General features: G+C 55.0%; 1 protein-coding gene across 1 annotated transcript; it reads left to right on the top strand.

Annotated features, from left to right (window-relative positions):
- Positions 1-2,098: 2,098 nt before the first annotated feature.
- On the top strand, positions 2,099-10,406 carry RHCG (Rh family C glycoprotein). The gene is made up of 10 exons (XM_068696057.1): positions 2,099-2,545; positions 5,825-6,011; positions 6,249-6,399; positions 6,530-6,677; positions 7,077-7,243; positions 7,916-8,053; positions 8,409-8,545; positions 9,105-9,229; positions 9,969-10,042; positions 10,148-10,406. The coding sequence occupies exons 1-10, from the start codon at positions 2,335-2,337 to the stop codon at positions 10,211-10,213; spliced, it is 1,404 nt and encodes a 467-aa protein (XP_068552158.1). The 5' UTR covers positions 2,099-2,334; the 3' UTR covers positions 10,214-10,406.
- Positions 10,407-13,029: the final 2,623 nt, after the last annotated feature.

Below are 13,029 nucleotides of genomic sequence, written 5' to 3'. Positions count from 1 at the left end.
TGAACCAAGGAGTCCCCGTGCCCTCCTCTCCTGGGCGAAGCTGCCCAGAGGCCTCCGGGCAAGAGGGAGGGATTTGTGCACGCTTCAGATTTTGTTTTTGCGTCTCTGAAATATTTTTAGTGCTCATTAAAAGTGAGGAACTGGGAGAGACCCAGCTGGGACCAGTCCGGTACAACCCTCACCCAGAGCCTTCCCAAGGCAACCGGGACCTGCCCGCTGCCAGCCCAGTTCCACGTCCCGGAGCAGAAGGACAAACGGAGCTGCCCCGAGCCCCTGCACAACCCTGCTGATTTCCTCAGCAAACCTTGGGCAGGGGGACTGGGGGTAGCTTTACAGATAACTGCACGCTCACGGGGATTTGGTGGCTCACCCTGGCGTGTGGAAATCCCAGTATCGCCCTGCAAAGCTGCCTGGGGAGCTGTGCTCCTGGAAGAGGCTCCCAGGGCACGGCTGGGTGAGAGCAAATGAGGGCTGAGCCCCGTGTACAGCAGCCAGCAGAGCGTGCAGGCTCCGCCGGGCTGGCAGGGGCGCCGTGCTGATCGGCAGGGCGATAAGGAAGGGGCAGCGTGAGGCGGTGCAGCAAGGTAAGACTATCGGGCTGATAGAAAAGCTGTTATCCCTCGTGCCCTGCCTGCACGTGCTGAGGAGGGAGGCAGGGGACAGAGCTGCCACAGAAAAGCCCCTGTGGGACCTCCCGGGCTCTGCAGGGACATGGCTGTGGTGCTGCTTTTTGGGGGACACCACCAATTCAGTGAGCCCCCAAGCTGGAAAGTTCTGCAGTTTGCTTTCTTCTGCTAAAGAGGAGTCCCCACATAGAGCACAGCTGCTGGGGCCGGGCTACCAGCCTCCAGCAGGTCCCCTTATGTTGTGAAATGCTCCTTTGTGCCCCCGTGTCTCCTTTCTCAAGGTTTCCAAGAGCTGCTCCGGGGCAGGGCTGAGGACTGGTCCCGCCACGTAGCAGACAGGAGGACACACAACTGTCAACAGAGCTTCTGGCAGTTAGGGCTCGGGTGTTGCTCAGGGGTTCGGCTTTTTTCTGGCTGGAGATCTCCTCTTGGTGTCTACGGCTGCAGCTGCCCCATAGTTGGACACCCAGAGGATTTCTCAGCCGGGTTACGTGCTACCCTGCTCCCAGGTGACCCTCCGTGGTGCATCTCTCACTGGCTGCTGTGCCACAGAAACGTGTTCCTCGCTCCCGAGCTGCCTTTACCAGCTTCTTGCCAAAGCTGCCTCTGCCCTGCCTGGAGCCCAAATGGGATTGGAGAAGGATTTTGTGCAGCCATCAGTCTCTTCAAGACCATCCCCAGCATTTTTCTGCCATCTGTCAGTTTGCGAAGAAAGCAAGCAAGAAATAATAATAAACTCAAATTATTGCCTAATCAACACAGAAATCAGCGCTGCTTGCTCAGCCTGCAGGCCACAATTAGATGCCATCAGCAAATTTGGGCAGCTTGCCTGGGCTGCAGTCTTTCATCTCTGGAAGACTGACAGGCATCTCCGGGATCCGCAGGCAGAGGAAGGAGCTGGGCTCCTCTTGAAGGACTTGCCTGGCTCTTTGAGGGCACAGCACCTGGTTCAGAACGGTGGAAAAAGGAAGAGTTGTGTTTAGTGTAACACCAAAGGAAGCCCCGTGCTGGAGAAGGGGACGTTTATTTAGCCTGCAGCTGAGGGCTGCAGCGCTGAGCTCTCTGGTTCCATCTCTGGCACCCGGCTCCTGCAGCCCCAGCCCAGCTCGTCTTGCCAGGAGGACAGGCTGGGTAACCCTACAGATACCCGGCAGCCTTGGCAGTGCCACAGCATGCCTGTGCATGACCTTGGCCTTTGGATGGAAGCATCTACCTTCCTCTTCCTCCTGGGACTGTCCCACGGACCTTCATGGAGCCGTGCCCGGTGACTCAGGCTGCCCTGGCATCCTCAGCAGTGGGGAAGGGCATGCACAGAGCCGAACGAGGGGCAAGGGCAACGGGACACGGTGCGGGCAGGGAGGCTGCTGGGGTGGCAGGGTCAGAGAAGGGGATGGGGAGGGCTGTGGGGCAGGGCAGAGCAGGGGGCAGGACACCCAGCTCCACGGCTACGAGTCCCCCGGGGAGGCAGGGCTCACTGCAGCCGGGAGCTGCTGGGAGAAGAGGTGCTGGAGCCCCGGCTCTCCTCCCAGGGAGGAAGGAGGGCGAGAGCAGAGAGCACATCTGCGAGTCTCCGTGTCTGAAATGTGATCCTGCTGCAGGCACCTCCCTGGGCCCCACCTCGCGTTCCCCGACGTATATATGTGGCCCGCGACGGGCAGGCAGGGGGCGGCGGGCTGACAGCGTGCCGGGGCGCCGGGCATAGCTGCGGATGGAGCGGCCGAGGCACCAGGGGATGGCAAAGAACACCTGCATGCGCTGGCGGCTCCCGCTCGTCTGCCTCCTCTGGGAGGTGGCCATGATCGTCCTCTTCGGCGTCTTCGTGCGCTTCGGCCCCGAAGCTGATGCCCACTGGGAGGAAGAGAAGCACCAGATGAACCTGACCAGCGACATCGAGAACGATTTCTACTTCCGATACCCGTGTGAGTATTCAGGAAGCCCAGTCCCAGTGCTGGTTGGCCACCATCCCATCCCATCCCATCCCATCCCATCCCATCCCATCCCATCCCATCCCATCCCATCCCATCCCATCCCATCCCATCCCAACATCCCATGCTCCAACATCTCCGTTACAATGAGCTCAGCACACACACACCACCCAGAAGATGTTTTTGTTGCCCCAAGTGTTTGGGGAGAAGGTAAAGGGGATGTTTCAGTAGGATATTCCTTTCCCAAGTGCTTATTCTGTCTTCCCCCATTATATCAGACTTGGGACAGAGCCTCTCAGAGGTGGTGTCTCCACACGGAGAGCTGGGCTTTGCCCTGACACTGCTCTGGGGCACACCCAAGGGTGTGAGAAAAGCCTTGTGGCCCTCCAGTTCTCTGGGGGTCTGTTGGCAGGGTTTTGTGCCACCAGTACATGACGTCTTTTCCCCAGAAATAGGGCTGACGTGTTCCCAGCACCCTGCAAGTTTCGGCTTGCTGCCCCCTCCCTCGGCTCCGGATGAGAGCAAGCTTCCCCGTACATACGGAGGAACGGCTGCTGAGATCCTGTGACATCTTCCTCCCCTTCCTACGTCCTCCCCCTCACGAGCAAATTACCCTTTAGATGCTGCCATTTTGATGCCGGAGTCCTCGTACCCTGCCAGCTTCCCGGGGCCGATCTCTCGGGGTGCCCGATTGCCATGGGGATTGCCCAGGTGGCTGAAGCCCTTCTGGCCAGGCAGTGCCCCGGGGCTGGCTTTGGTCTCCAGGGCTGGTCACCTCCTTTGTGAGCCGTGGGGAACAGGCTGCTTCTGCAGGCAATTGTTTCCAAGGAAGCAACGGGCCTGAGTCATGCATCTATTTAGAACATTTCCATTAAAAAACACCTGCTAAATCAAAGGAGCTATAGAAACCTGTGGCTGCTGAGGATTAGCTGGTTCAGAAAGGAGCTGCTTGCAGAAAGCCTCTGCTCAGAAACCCGTGTGGCTGAAGGGCTGGGGGGCCAAGAACGAGCTTGTAGGAGCTCAGAGCATTGCAGCCCTACCGTCCTCACCGCCCACCTCCGCTCTGCAGCACCAGGTATCCCCTCAACTGGCCGAGTGGATTCCCAAAACTTGATCAACCTACAAGCGGCTGCTTAGCTCAGCTTAGCTTTGAGTTCTGTTTCTGTCCCAGACCTGAGGAAGGGCTCATGTGCCCAAAGAACAGCTTTTTTTTTTTTTTTCCACCAGTACCTAATCAGAGAAATCCTCTCTCTCTGCAATAGACCAACACAGCAAGAGGGCAGAACCCGAGCATTTCGATCTGTCCACGCAGCTCTGTTTAGAAGAGAGCTCGATGGTTAAACACCCAAGGGTCTTTTGTATTAACACGCCTGTGACTGCTGCTGCCCGCAGGACCTGTCCAAAGCTGTCGCAGTGGGCGAGCAGTGACGACCTGAAGTGAGTAGCAAATGCAGGATGCGTTCGTGCAGTCCTGTCACTGGTGCCATCGACTCCAGGCAGCACAACGCTGTCTTCTCATTTTGTGTCACGCGTTGATACTCCGTAATGAATGATCTGCTCCCTAGGGAAGAGAAAGCAGATCCTTCGGCACAGGTTGTATTCCCAAAGCCCAAACACCTCCTCTGGAGAGCGACACCAATTGCCCTCCCACAAAAGAAGGGTCACAAAACCTGTAGGGCACGGCCCTGCCGGGTAACACAAGTGTCATTCTCCTCAAGGGAAAACAAAGGCAAGGTTTAGAAAACGGCTTTAGACTGCGTGCAGTTTGAAGAAAGACCTGCTTTTCCTCCCGGTTGTCTGCAGGGTCTAACGCAGCAGGGATCCTCTGTATTTTCCAAGGGCCTGCAGCCCGCAGCCCTAACTGACCCGTGTGTTTCTGCTTACAGGATGAAATTAGGAGTATTTGATGCAAATGGCTGAGGATAATTCTAGCTGTGTATTGTGCTGCTTACGCTTGAGAAAAAAAAAATGATGGAGAGAATAAATATAGCTGCGGAGGGAGAGCGTGTGTGACTGCACGGTTAAACCAGAGTTACAAAGACGGCTTCTTAGGACATGGGGAGAAGGCTGCTTGGGGTGACCTCTGCTGAGCAGGGTCAGCTGCAGGTCCCATCTTCTCCATCGTTCACAAGTAGCATCATAGGTGGGGGCATTTTTGAAACCAAGGGAATTAACCTGTTTCCACAACCTGACGATACACCACTGGCGCCTGTCCAAATTCTCGTCTTCACTCAAGTTGCAAGATCTTGTAAAGCTCCAGAGGATGGAAGCCAAGACTTCTGCAGTTGCACACAGCCAAGTCCTCACCCAGCCCATAGTGGAGGCAGTGGCTACAGCTCCACCATCCCCAAGGAGCACATCCAGGGCTGCTGGATGCCAAAGGGCCAGCAGAGGATCAGGGGCAGAGCAGGTCCTCAATCGCTGAATTTCTTCTGCCCTGAGCTTCTTACGTGCCCTGCTTTTTTTTCACTGGAGTGGCCTCCAGTGTGAGGGTCTGCATGGTTCAACTCGTAATTACGCAGCGTTTCAGCTCACTTAATTGCAAAGTGATGCTTATCTGAAAGAAACGTTTAGCATTAAAAAGTACAGCGGGTTTATTGCACCGAGTATTTCTCTCAAGAGGCTCACGCAGGTATGGTTTCCCCCGGGGAAGGGCATCTGAGGGGCTCCAGTTCGCAGGTATGAGCACTTGTTGGAAGAACTGGGTCTCTCTGGTTTAAGCACTCAAAATCTCACAAGGTGGGAGGTATTTTGCCGCTGATTTCAGTGGCAATTAAAAATGTATTTGTAAGCTCCCTGTTCTTGTGTTTTTCCCTAAACACTTGCTCCAAGCCATCACCAGTACCCCTACGTTGTATGGACCTACCCAAAATGACCATTTGTGTGGGTTTAACAATATTTGGCAGACCCTGTTCATTTCACACGATGTTTGCTGATTTTTTGTTTGTTTGTTTGTTTGTTTAAAGGGGAAGAAAACAACTTGAATAGAAAAATGTTTTCCTTTGCACGCCCCATTAGTCTCCAGTCTTCCCTTGCTTACAGCTTTTAATAAACATTTTTGGCTTTCAGGACTGAACCTTTTAACCGAAAATCCAGTTTCCAAAAGCTGAGACACATTCAGGCTTGGAAATGGGGGGACATGGGACAGACACACACATTTTCCCTTGAATTTCCTCCCCACTGCCATGATGTGTTTTCTTCCCCCACCAAATTCAAGCAGCACTCGCAGCCTTGCCATCCTCTCAGAGCTGACGATTCCTTCCCTGTGCACAGCTTTCCAGGACGTCCACGTGATGATCTTTGTGGGCTTTGGCTTCCTCATGACATTCCTCAAGCGTTACGGATTCGGAGCCGTGGGTTTCAATTTCCTCCTTGCTGCCTTTGGGATCCAGTGGGCTCTCCTGATGCAGGGCTGGTTCCACTCTTTCCAGAACGGGAAGATCCTCATTGGAGTGGAGAAGTAAGGAGAGATACGGGCTCTGGGGTGCCACCTCCCATCGTACTGTTCCATGGGAAACAGTTTTGGGGGAAGCTCCCTACCTGGACAGTATGTCAGGCTGGGAGGAAGGTCAGTGGGAATCCCAGAGCTGGCTCCTAACCACCTCCGTGTCTCAGGGTGGGATCTCTAGAGCTGGGTATGGGTGAGCTACAAAGAGTATTTCCTTACTAAACCACATTTTCTCTTCCCGTTTTCCAGCCTAATCAATGCCGATTTCTGCGTGGGTTCTGTGTGCGTTGCCTTTGGGGCCATCCTGGGCAAAACCAGCCCCATACAGCTCCTCGTCATGACCTTGTTTCAAGTCACACTCTTCGCGGTGAATGAGTACATCCTCCTCAACCTGCTTCACGTAAGGCTTTCGGCAGTCCCCCTCTCCCCATGGCCGAATGCAGGTTGGAAAAACAGATGGGCAGACCACATCTCACCTCCAGTACGAGTGGCAATTCCAGAACTGAACCTCTGCTTTCCCTCGGCTGCAGGTTAAGGACGCAGGTGGCTCCATGACCATTCACACCTTCGGAGCCTACTTTGGCCTCACCGTGACACGTGTCCTGTACAGACCCAACCTGGAGCAGAGCAAGGACAAGCAGGGCTCTGTGTACCACTCTGACCTCTTCGCCATGATCGGTGAGTCAGCAGCAGCCTCGGCTTCGCTGATATGTGCGTGCCGCTCAGCTGCAGAGAGCTGGTTCCTCCTCGTGTCACTGGAAAAAACAGAGCAAAACCAGGACCAGGGGCTGAGAAGCACTCTGTTCCAGTTCTCAGCACCTTGGGACTGCTCAGCTCCCCTCATCGGTGCCAGAGATCAGGTGGTGTCTGGGAAAACAAGGCAGTGCTTTGGCTCCCCTCCTCTGCCAGCCCCACTTGGTGCTGGTCCCAATATGGGATCGCAGCTCTGGGGCAGCAGGACTCAGGGATTTAACTTCCCTCTGCATGAAAAGATCTTCCTTTAGAGTTTTTTTTTTCAATTCCTGTATTCTTTCTTTTCCCTTTCTCTTCTCTGCCCCCTCCTCCCCACCCCACCAGGTACCCTCTATCTGTGGATGTACTGGCCCAGTTTTAACTCGGCCATTTCTGAGCACGGGGATGCCCAGCACCGCGCTGCCATCAACACCTACTGCTCGCTGGCTGCCTGTGTCCTCACCACAATGGCCTTCTCCAGCATGCTGCAGAAGAAAGGCAAGCTGGACATGGTAAGCAGGGAGCCGAGAGCCCTGCGCTCCCAAGGAGACTTATAACGAGGTTGACCAAGGGCCCAGGAAGAGAGCGACACTTGTCCTTTGCTGAACTGGGGTTTTGGGACGTGGTGGTGCAACCAGCCTCCAGCCAAAGGGTGCACTGAAAAAGCAGGTGGGAAGTGAGCCCTGGTGGTCATGAGCTGCAGGCTGGTGCCCTGCACGTGGTGAAGCTCAGGCACAGCTCTCCCAGGAGAGCTGCTGATGGGCACGATGCAGAGCCAGGTTTGGCAGCGCTCCCCAGCAAGCTGAGCGGGGTCTGTGCAGCAGCTTGTGAGCAATTGGGGGGCTGACTTGTACGTGTTCTGTGTGGGGGCGTACAGCTGTGTGACAGCAGAGCTGGCATGACACATGGGTGAGACAATTTCCATCTCATCACAACTCCCCACCCAGATTGGTGGATGCAAAGAACGTGTGTGGTACGGGGAGTGGGAGTCTGTGTGTGCCTGTGCTACCGACAGAGGCTGCCTGTTCTTCTCCTCTTGTTTTTCACCAACGAGCAGGAAAGTGGGCCCTGATATTTCCTATGGAAGCACTTTCAGAGCTGTTTCTCCTGCTCTACCATTTGCACCGTTCCCTGAACAATCGGGATCTCCCTGAGATGCCAAGCTGGGGCGGTTATTTCTGCAGGTCCACATCCAGAACGCAACGCTGGCTGGCGGTGTGGCTGTGGGCACCAGCGCGGAGATGATGCTGACCCCATACGGCTCCCTCATTGTCGGGTTCATCTGTGGCATCGTGTCCACGGTGGGGTATGTCTACCTCACGGTGAGTGCTGCTCTGGGGGTCTGCAGCCTGGTCCTGCCAAGGAGACCAGGAACGGATTCACTTCCCCTTGAGTGACCCTGCTTTCCGCTGTCCCTTAGGGAGATGCACTTCTTACTCCATTAACTGCCTCAAAACACTCAGGAAGGCTCAGTCTCCAAACAGGAGAGTGTTTGGAGGATAAATTCTTATTTTACCCTCATCTTCACTCACATCTTTGTCTACAAACTCTTAACTCTTGAATGGGACACATAATACCAATCTTCTTTCTCTGCTTATCCCAGTCCTCTGTGGAAGGAACTAATCCTTTCCAGGGCTATGCTCATGTCTCTAATCTCTTTGCCTCCCTTCCCTTCAGCCTGTTTTGGAGTCCAGGTTGCACATCCAGGACACGTGTGGCATCCACAACCTCCACGGCATGCCAGGCCTTATTGGGGGCATTGTGGGAGCCATCACTGCAGCTGCAGCCACAGAGGATGTATATGGAAAGGAAGGGTAAGAAAGCTTGAAACTCATCCATGAGAATAGATCTTACCTAGGGTTCATGGGCTGGAAGAGAGGAGCAATTAATAGCTTTTGCTCTGTGTCCAGAGTTGTCCCTTTTCCACTCAAAAACATGGGGTGCAATGACTATGTCGGGCTTACTCGAGTATGAAAGACTAATCTTTTGTAGCTGACTTCTGGCATCCTCAAAAAGTGAATCAACCCCACTCCTTGGCATTACTCTGGGGCACAGTGGGTGGGGAGATGTTCCTTCCTCTACCTGTGCATTGTTTTGGGATTCCAGTAAGGCTGAAGTTCTGAAACAAAAGAAATGTTTACATTTTGGACTCCTCCTAGGTAAAGTTTTGCCGGGGGGCAGAACAGAAGGAAGTGAACAGTGTTTTGTGTCATTGCAACACTCTCCTGGTCCATTGTCAAAGAGGGATGGGGCTAGGGAGGAGCCCTCAAGGGAGAAGGGCAACAAAGCTCCTCTACCTTGGCTCTGCACAACCTTTCTCCACCAGGGTAGATCTCTGCCAGAAGCAATCCTCACCATTTCCATCCTCTGCAGGTTTATCAAGGCATTTGACTTCACTGGCAGCTACAAGACGCGGACACCCAGTGTCCAAGGAGGGTTCCAGGCAGCTGGCATTTTCGTGTCTCTGCTGATGGCTTTCGCTGGGGGGGCCCTTGTAGGTAAGCAGGAGGAGAACACGGAGAGGTGAGGGTTGGGTCCATCCTGTAACTGAAATGGAGACTCCCTTGGCTGGACGAGTCCTTCCTACTTGTGTTGCAAGGGTTGCACCCGCTGTGCAGAAAGGGCAGCCCCAGGCTTGCTCACATTGACTCCTTGTGGACAGGACTACCCCAAAAGCTCATACTGGGCAGTGAAGAGGGAAGACTGTATCCCAGCAAGGTCAAATAGAGGAATGGGGGTTTCACTGTGATGTGGGTCAGACCACAGCCTCATCTCCTCTCAGGGGGATGGAGTGGGAGGTTGTGTTGGTATAGCACTGAGCACCACATCAGGGCTTGGCTCATTCCCTCTGCTGCTAGGAAAGATGGACTCTGGCCACCTGGACCTTGTCTCCATCCAACATATCCTTGCTGCCACTCCGTGGGCAGCGGGAGCGCAGCAGAAATCCCATTTTCTTCCCCATCTCCTGACCAGTGCGGTTTCTTCTAGCATCACCCAGGGCCATGAGCAGCAGGGTCAGGGCCCAACATCGGGGCTATGCACCGGGGTTCAGAGCCAGGAACTGGGGAGCACCCCTTTCCCACACAAATTCCACCATCACTTGGGCATCTTTTTGCACGAGCAAGGCAGCGCCCCAAAATCAGCCCTGATCGGCGGGGATAGCCCTGAGCGATGCGTCCCAGGGACGCGCTCAGGGTGCCCCTTGACCATCCCACCATCTTCCCCGGCTTCTTGCAGGGGCCATCCTGAAGCTGCCCATTTGGGGCGACGCGGCGGATGAGAACTGCTTCGAGGATGATATCTACTGGGAGGTGAGGCCTGGGGTGGTGGCGGGTGGGCTGGGAGGCACAAGATGGCGCTGCCGCCCGTCGCATGAGGGCCTGCGGCGGAGCTGAGGGGGCTGCATGGCTCCGCAGGTGCCTGAGGACGAGGAGAGCGACGTGTACCACATGCACAACCCTGACAAGCCTGCCTCGCCATGAGCCGCCGGCTTTTGGGGCTGCCACCTCAGCAGGGTGGCGGGGATACCCCGGCGGCAGGAAGATGGCGGTCGCCACCCTGCCCCTGTGGAGACAGCAGGTGGCTGGAGAAATCGCCCTGTCCCCGGCAACCCTGCCCCGCTGGTTCAGTTTTGTAATTAGTTCCTGTGAATAAAATAAGCACGTGTTGTTCTAATGGCTCTCTCATAGTGTATCTCCTTGATAAAAGGCAGAGGCACGGCAGCCAGGTTGTCCTTGGCAAAGGCTGAAGGTCTGTGGGGAGCACAGGCTGGTGCTTTTGGGGACATGGTGCTGGGGTGCAGGGGCTGTCCCTGTGCTCACACTGCTGCCCAAAGCCTGCTTTCGAGCCTGGCAACATATTTGTGTGCTTCCCACTGCCATCTCCTCTTGATCACTCAGCTGAGGCCTCCATCGGCTCTTTGGGGGCCTTGTTTGCTTGTACTGAATGGCTGTGAAGGCCCTTTCCTCCTTTTCAGTTTCATCCATTTCTTCCATTTTCATCAAACCATTCCTCCCACTTCACTGTGCTATTCTAGTGGGAAGAACCCAAAGGCAGAGAGCACAACCCCATCTCTTAACCCCACTTCCAGCCAGCCAGCAAGGCTATCAGGCTTCAGCCAGAGTTATAGGGAGACAGGAGTGAAAATCAGGCCTAAAACCTGTGTGTTTTCCAGGGTGATGTGTGAGGAGCAGGAGAAAAAAAGGGGGAAAAAAAATAAAAAAAGGAGGTGGGAGGGCTGATAGGTCTCTTCACCGCATCTAGCTGTAATTCTCACACCTGAGGGGGGGAGTCAAAAGTAGCTATTCACATCCCCTTGGGATATGACACCCTCATTTTCCATGCTGGGTAAAGACAAAAACCCTTTACAACATGTTTCTGGAATTTGTCAGCGGCTGCCAGCAGCAGCATGTTAATTAAATGTCGGCAAAGATGGAAGCAAGAGGCTCTGCTCTAATTGGACACTTTGCTTGGTGGAGCTGAAAAACATTGTGACAGAGGAGGAGGCGCCGAAACACTGTGTTCCCCCGCCATGGCGAGGGGACGGGGACAGCCAGGCGCAGGAGATGCTCTGTTCTGAACCAGGGTTGTCTCTGCTTGGCCTGAGACAACCTTGCTGTTGATAAAAGGAGCAGCAAAAAAAAAGAAAAGGCCTAAAATCCTCCGCAGTAATTGTCTTGAGCACAGCAGTGGCGTGGGACTCAGGGAAAGGGCTTTGTTGTCTAAGGGGAAATTCAGCTAAATCGCTGTTAAAATGCAGCATTCCTGGTTCCTGGGCTAGTTCTCCCCTTGGGATGAGCTTGGGGTGTCCCTCAATTTACCAGTTCAGCATCCCTAAATAGCAGATCCCCCCATCTCATGCCAGGCACTGACATTGCTGGCTGTAACTCAAGAGGCTTTGGCCAGGACAATTTTGCTCCTGCCCTGGATTGTCCAGGTGGCTCACCCAAGTTAGCCCCCTCCAACCCGAACCAGTACAGGGATGGGAAAAAGAGGGGCTTTGGCCATTAGCCATGTGTCCAGCCATGCCAGCCCCATGCAGGGTGGGGAGGCAGTGTCCCACTGTGGGGAGGTTGCATCCAGCTCCTACAGCCTCTGGTCTCTCTTCCCAGCAGCCTGCAAAGAGCCATGGAGCTCAGTAACCAAAAAAAAAAAACTGAGCAGCCCTTATTGTTTTAACAAGGCTGCCAGCACACATCTCCATCAGGACAGGTCTGTGAGCAGCAGGAGATGGTCCCGCTCCACATGCACGTGCGGGCAGAAGGAGCCCCAACCCCACTCCCTGTCCTCTGGGCTCTGCCTCCTCCTCGTGGGAAGACACCTGAATTGCCCAGACTCCTGGGCAGTGAAGCGTTTTATTGCTTGTGCTCTCGCAGGGCTCAGTCTGGTCTCAGTACCTAAATCACTCTCTGGGGCCGGCCTTGCAGTTTTAATTCCCTGACAAACAATGCTGGGGTCGGGCCAGCGTGTTTGAAGTGCGGTCACGGCCCCAGCAGTGGACGGAGGGTTTCTCAACGGGGAGCAGAGGATTGGCCTGCTCTGGCAGGCAGGAGGATGTGTGAGAAAGGAGCTGTTGATACCCTCAGGGATTAGGTGGTACAAATTGGCTGGGAAGCACCGGAGGCATTGACCAAAGCTGTCCTGGGGCAGGTTCCCATGGGGGGGCTGGCTGAAACAACCCGCCTTCAAGTAGGCTGGAAGGGCCAGCCTGGCTGCTAATCCCCTGGGAGCTATGGAGCACGAAGCAGAAAAGAGGTTAAAAAAAAAAGAAGAAAAAAAAAAAAGAAAGAAAATCTCATGTAAAGATGGTGGTTTCCCCAAGGGGATGATGTTAGAGAGAGCGGGAAGGGGGTGGGGAGGGGGGAACAGCACCATTTAATCCTGCTTTTAATAGGCAGGTGGTGGGCTTAGATCACACTCCCGCTCCTGCAAGCTGCTGCAGAGATTTTGGAGAATGGCCGCACGGACTGGCGGGGACCCCTGCACCCCTGCACAGGATCCCCATCTGTGGCACGGGGGCACGAGCTTGTGTCTGTGCCCGTGGGTGTGCCAGTGCGGGGTTAGCTGTGTGGTGTAACCCCAGATTGGGGCTGGCGTGGGCTCCCTGCACGCCCAAAGCCTCGGTGGCTGTCCCAGTTTTGGGGTGCCAGCGTGTGCCAAGCCCCCTGTCCCTGTGCACACGCTGCAGCCATGCGGGTGTTGCTTCACATGCACACACCCAAACCCTTTCCAAACATACAACCGGGCTCCCTGAATGCCACAGCAGCACACCCGCCGTGTGCCCGGTGGCATTGGCACA

Source organism: Anas acuta, chromosome 12 (assembly GCF_963932015.1).
Source record: "Anas acuta chromosome 12, bAnaAcu1.1, whole genome shotgun sequence".
Lineage (NCBI taxonomy): Eukaryota > Metazoa > Chordata > Aves > Anseriformes > Anatidae > Anas > Anas acuta.
This window is presented reverse-complemented; position numbering and strand designations above follow the sequence as displayed.

Coding starts and splice junctions, on each gene's coding strand:
- RHCG (XM_068696057.1), top strand. CDS start 2,335: ATGGAGCGGCCGAGGCACCAGGGGATGGCAAAGAACACCTGCATGCGC. Junction 2,546..5,824: donor TTTCTACTTCCGATACCCGT/GTGAGTATTCAG, acceptor CCCTGTGCACAG/CTTTCCAGGACGTCCACGTG. Junction 6,678..7,076: donor TGACCTCTTCGCCATGATCG/GTGAGTCAGCAG, acceptor CCACCCCACCAG/GTACCCTCTATCTGTGGATG.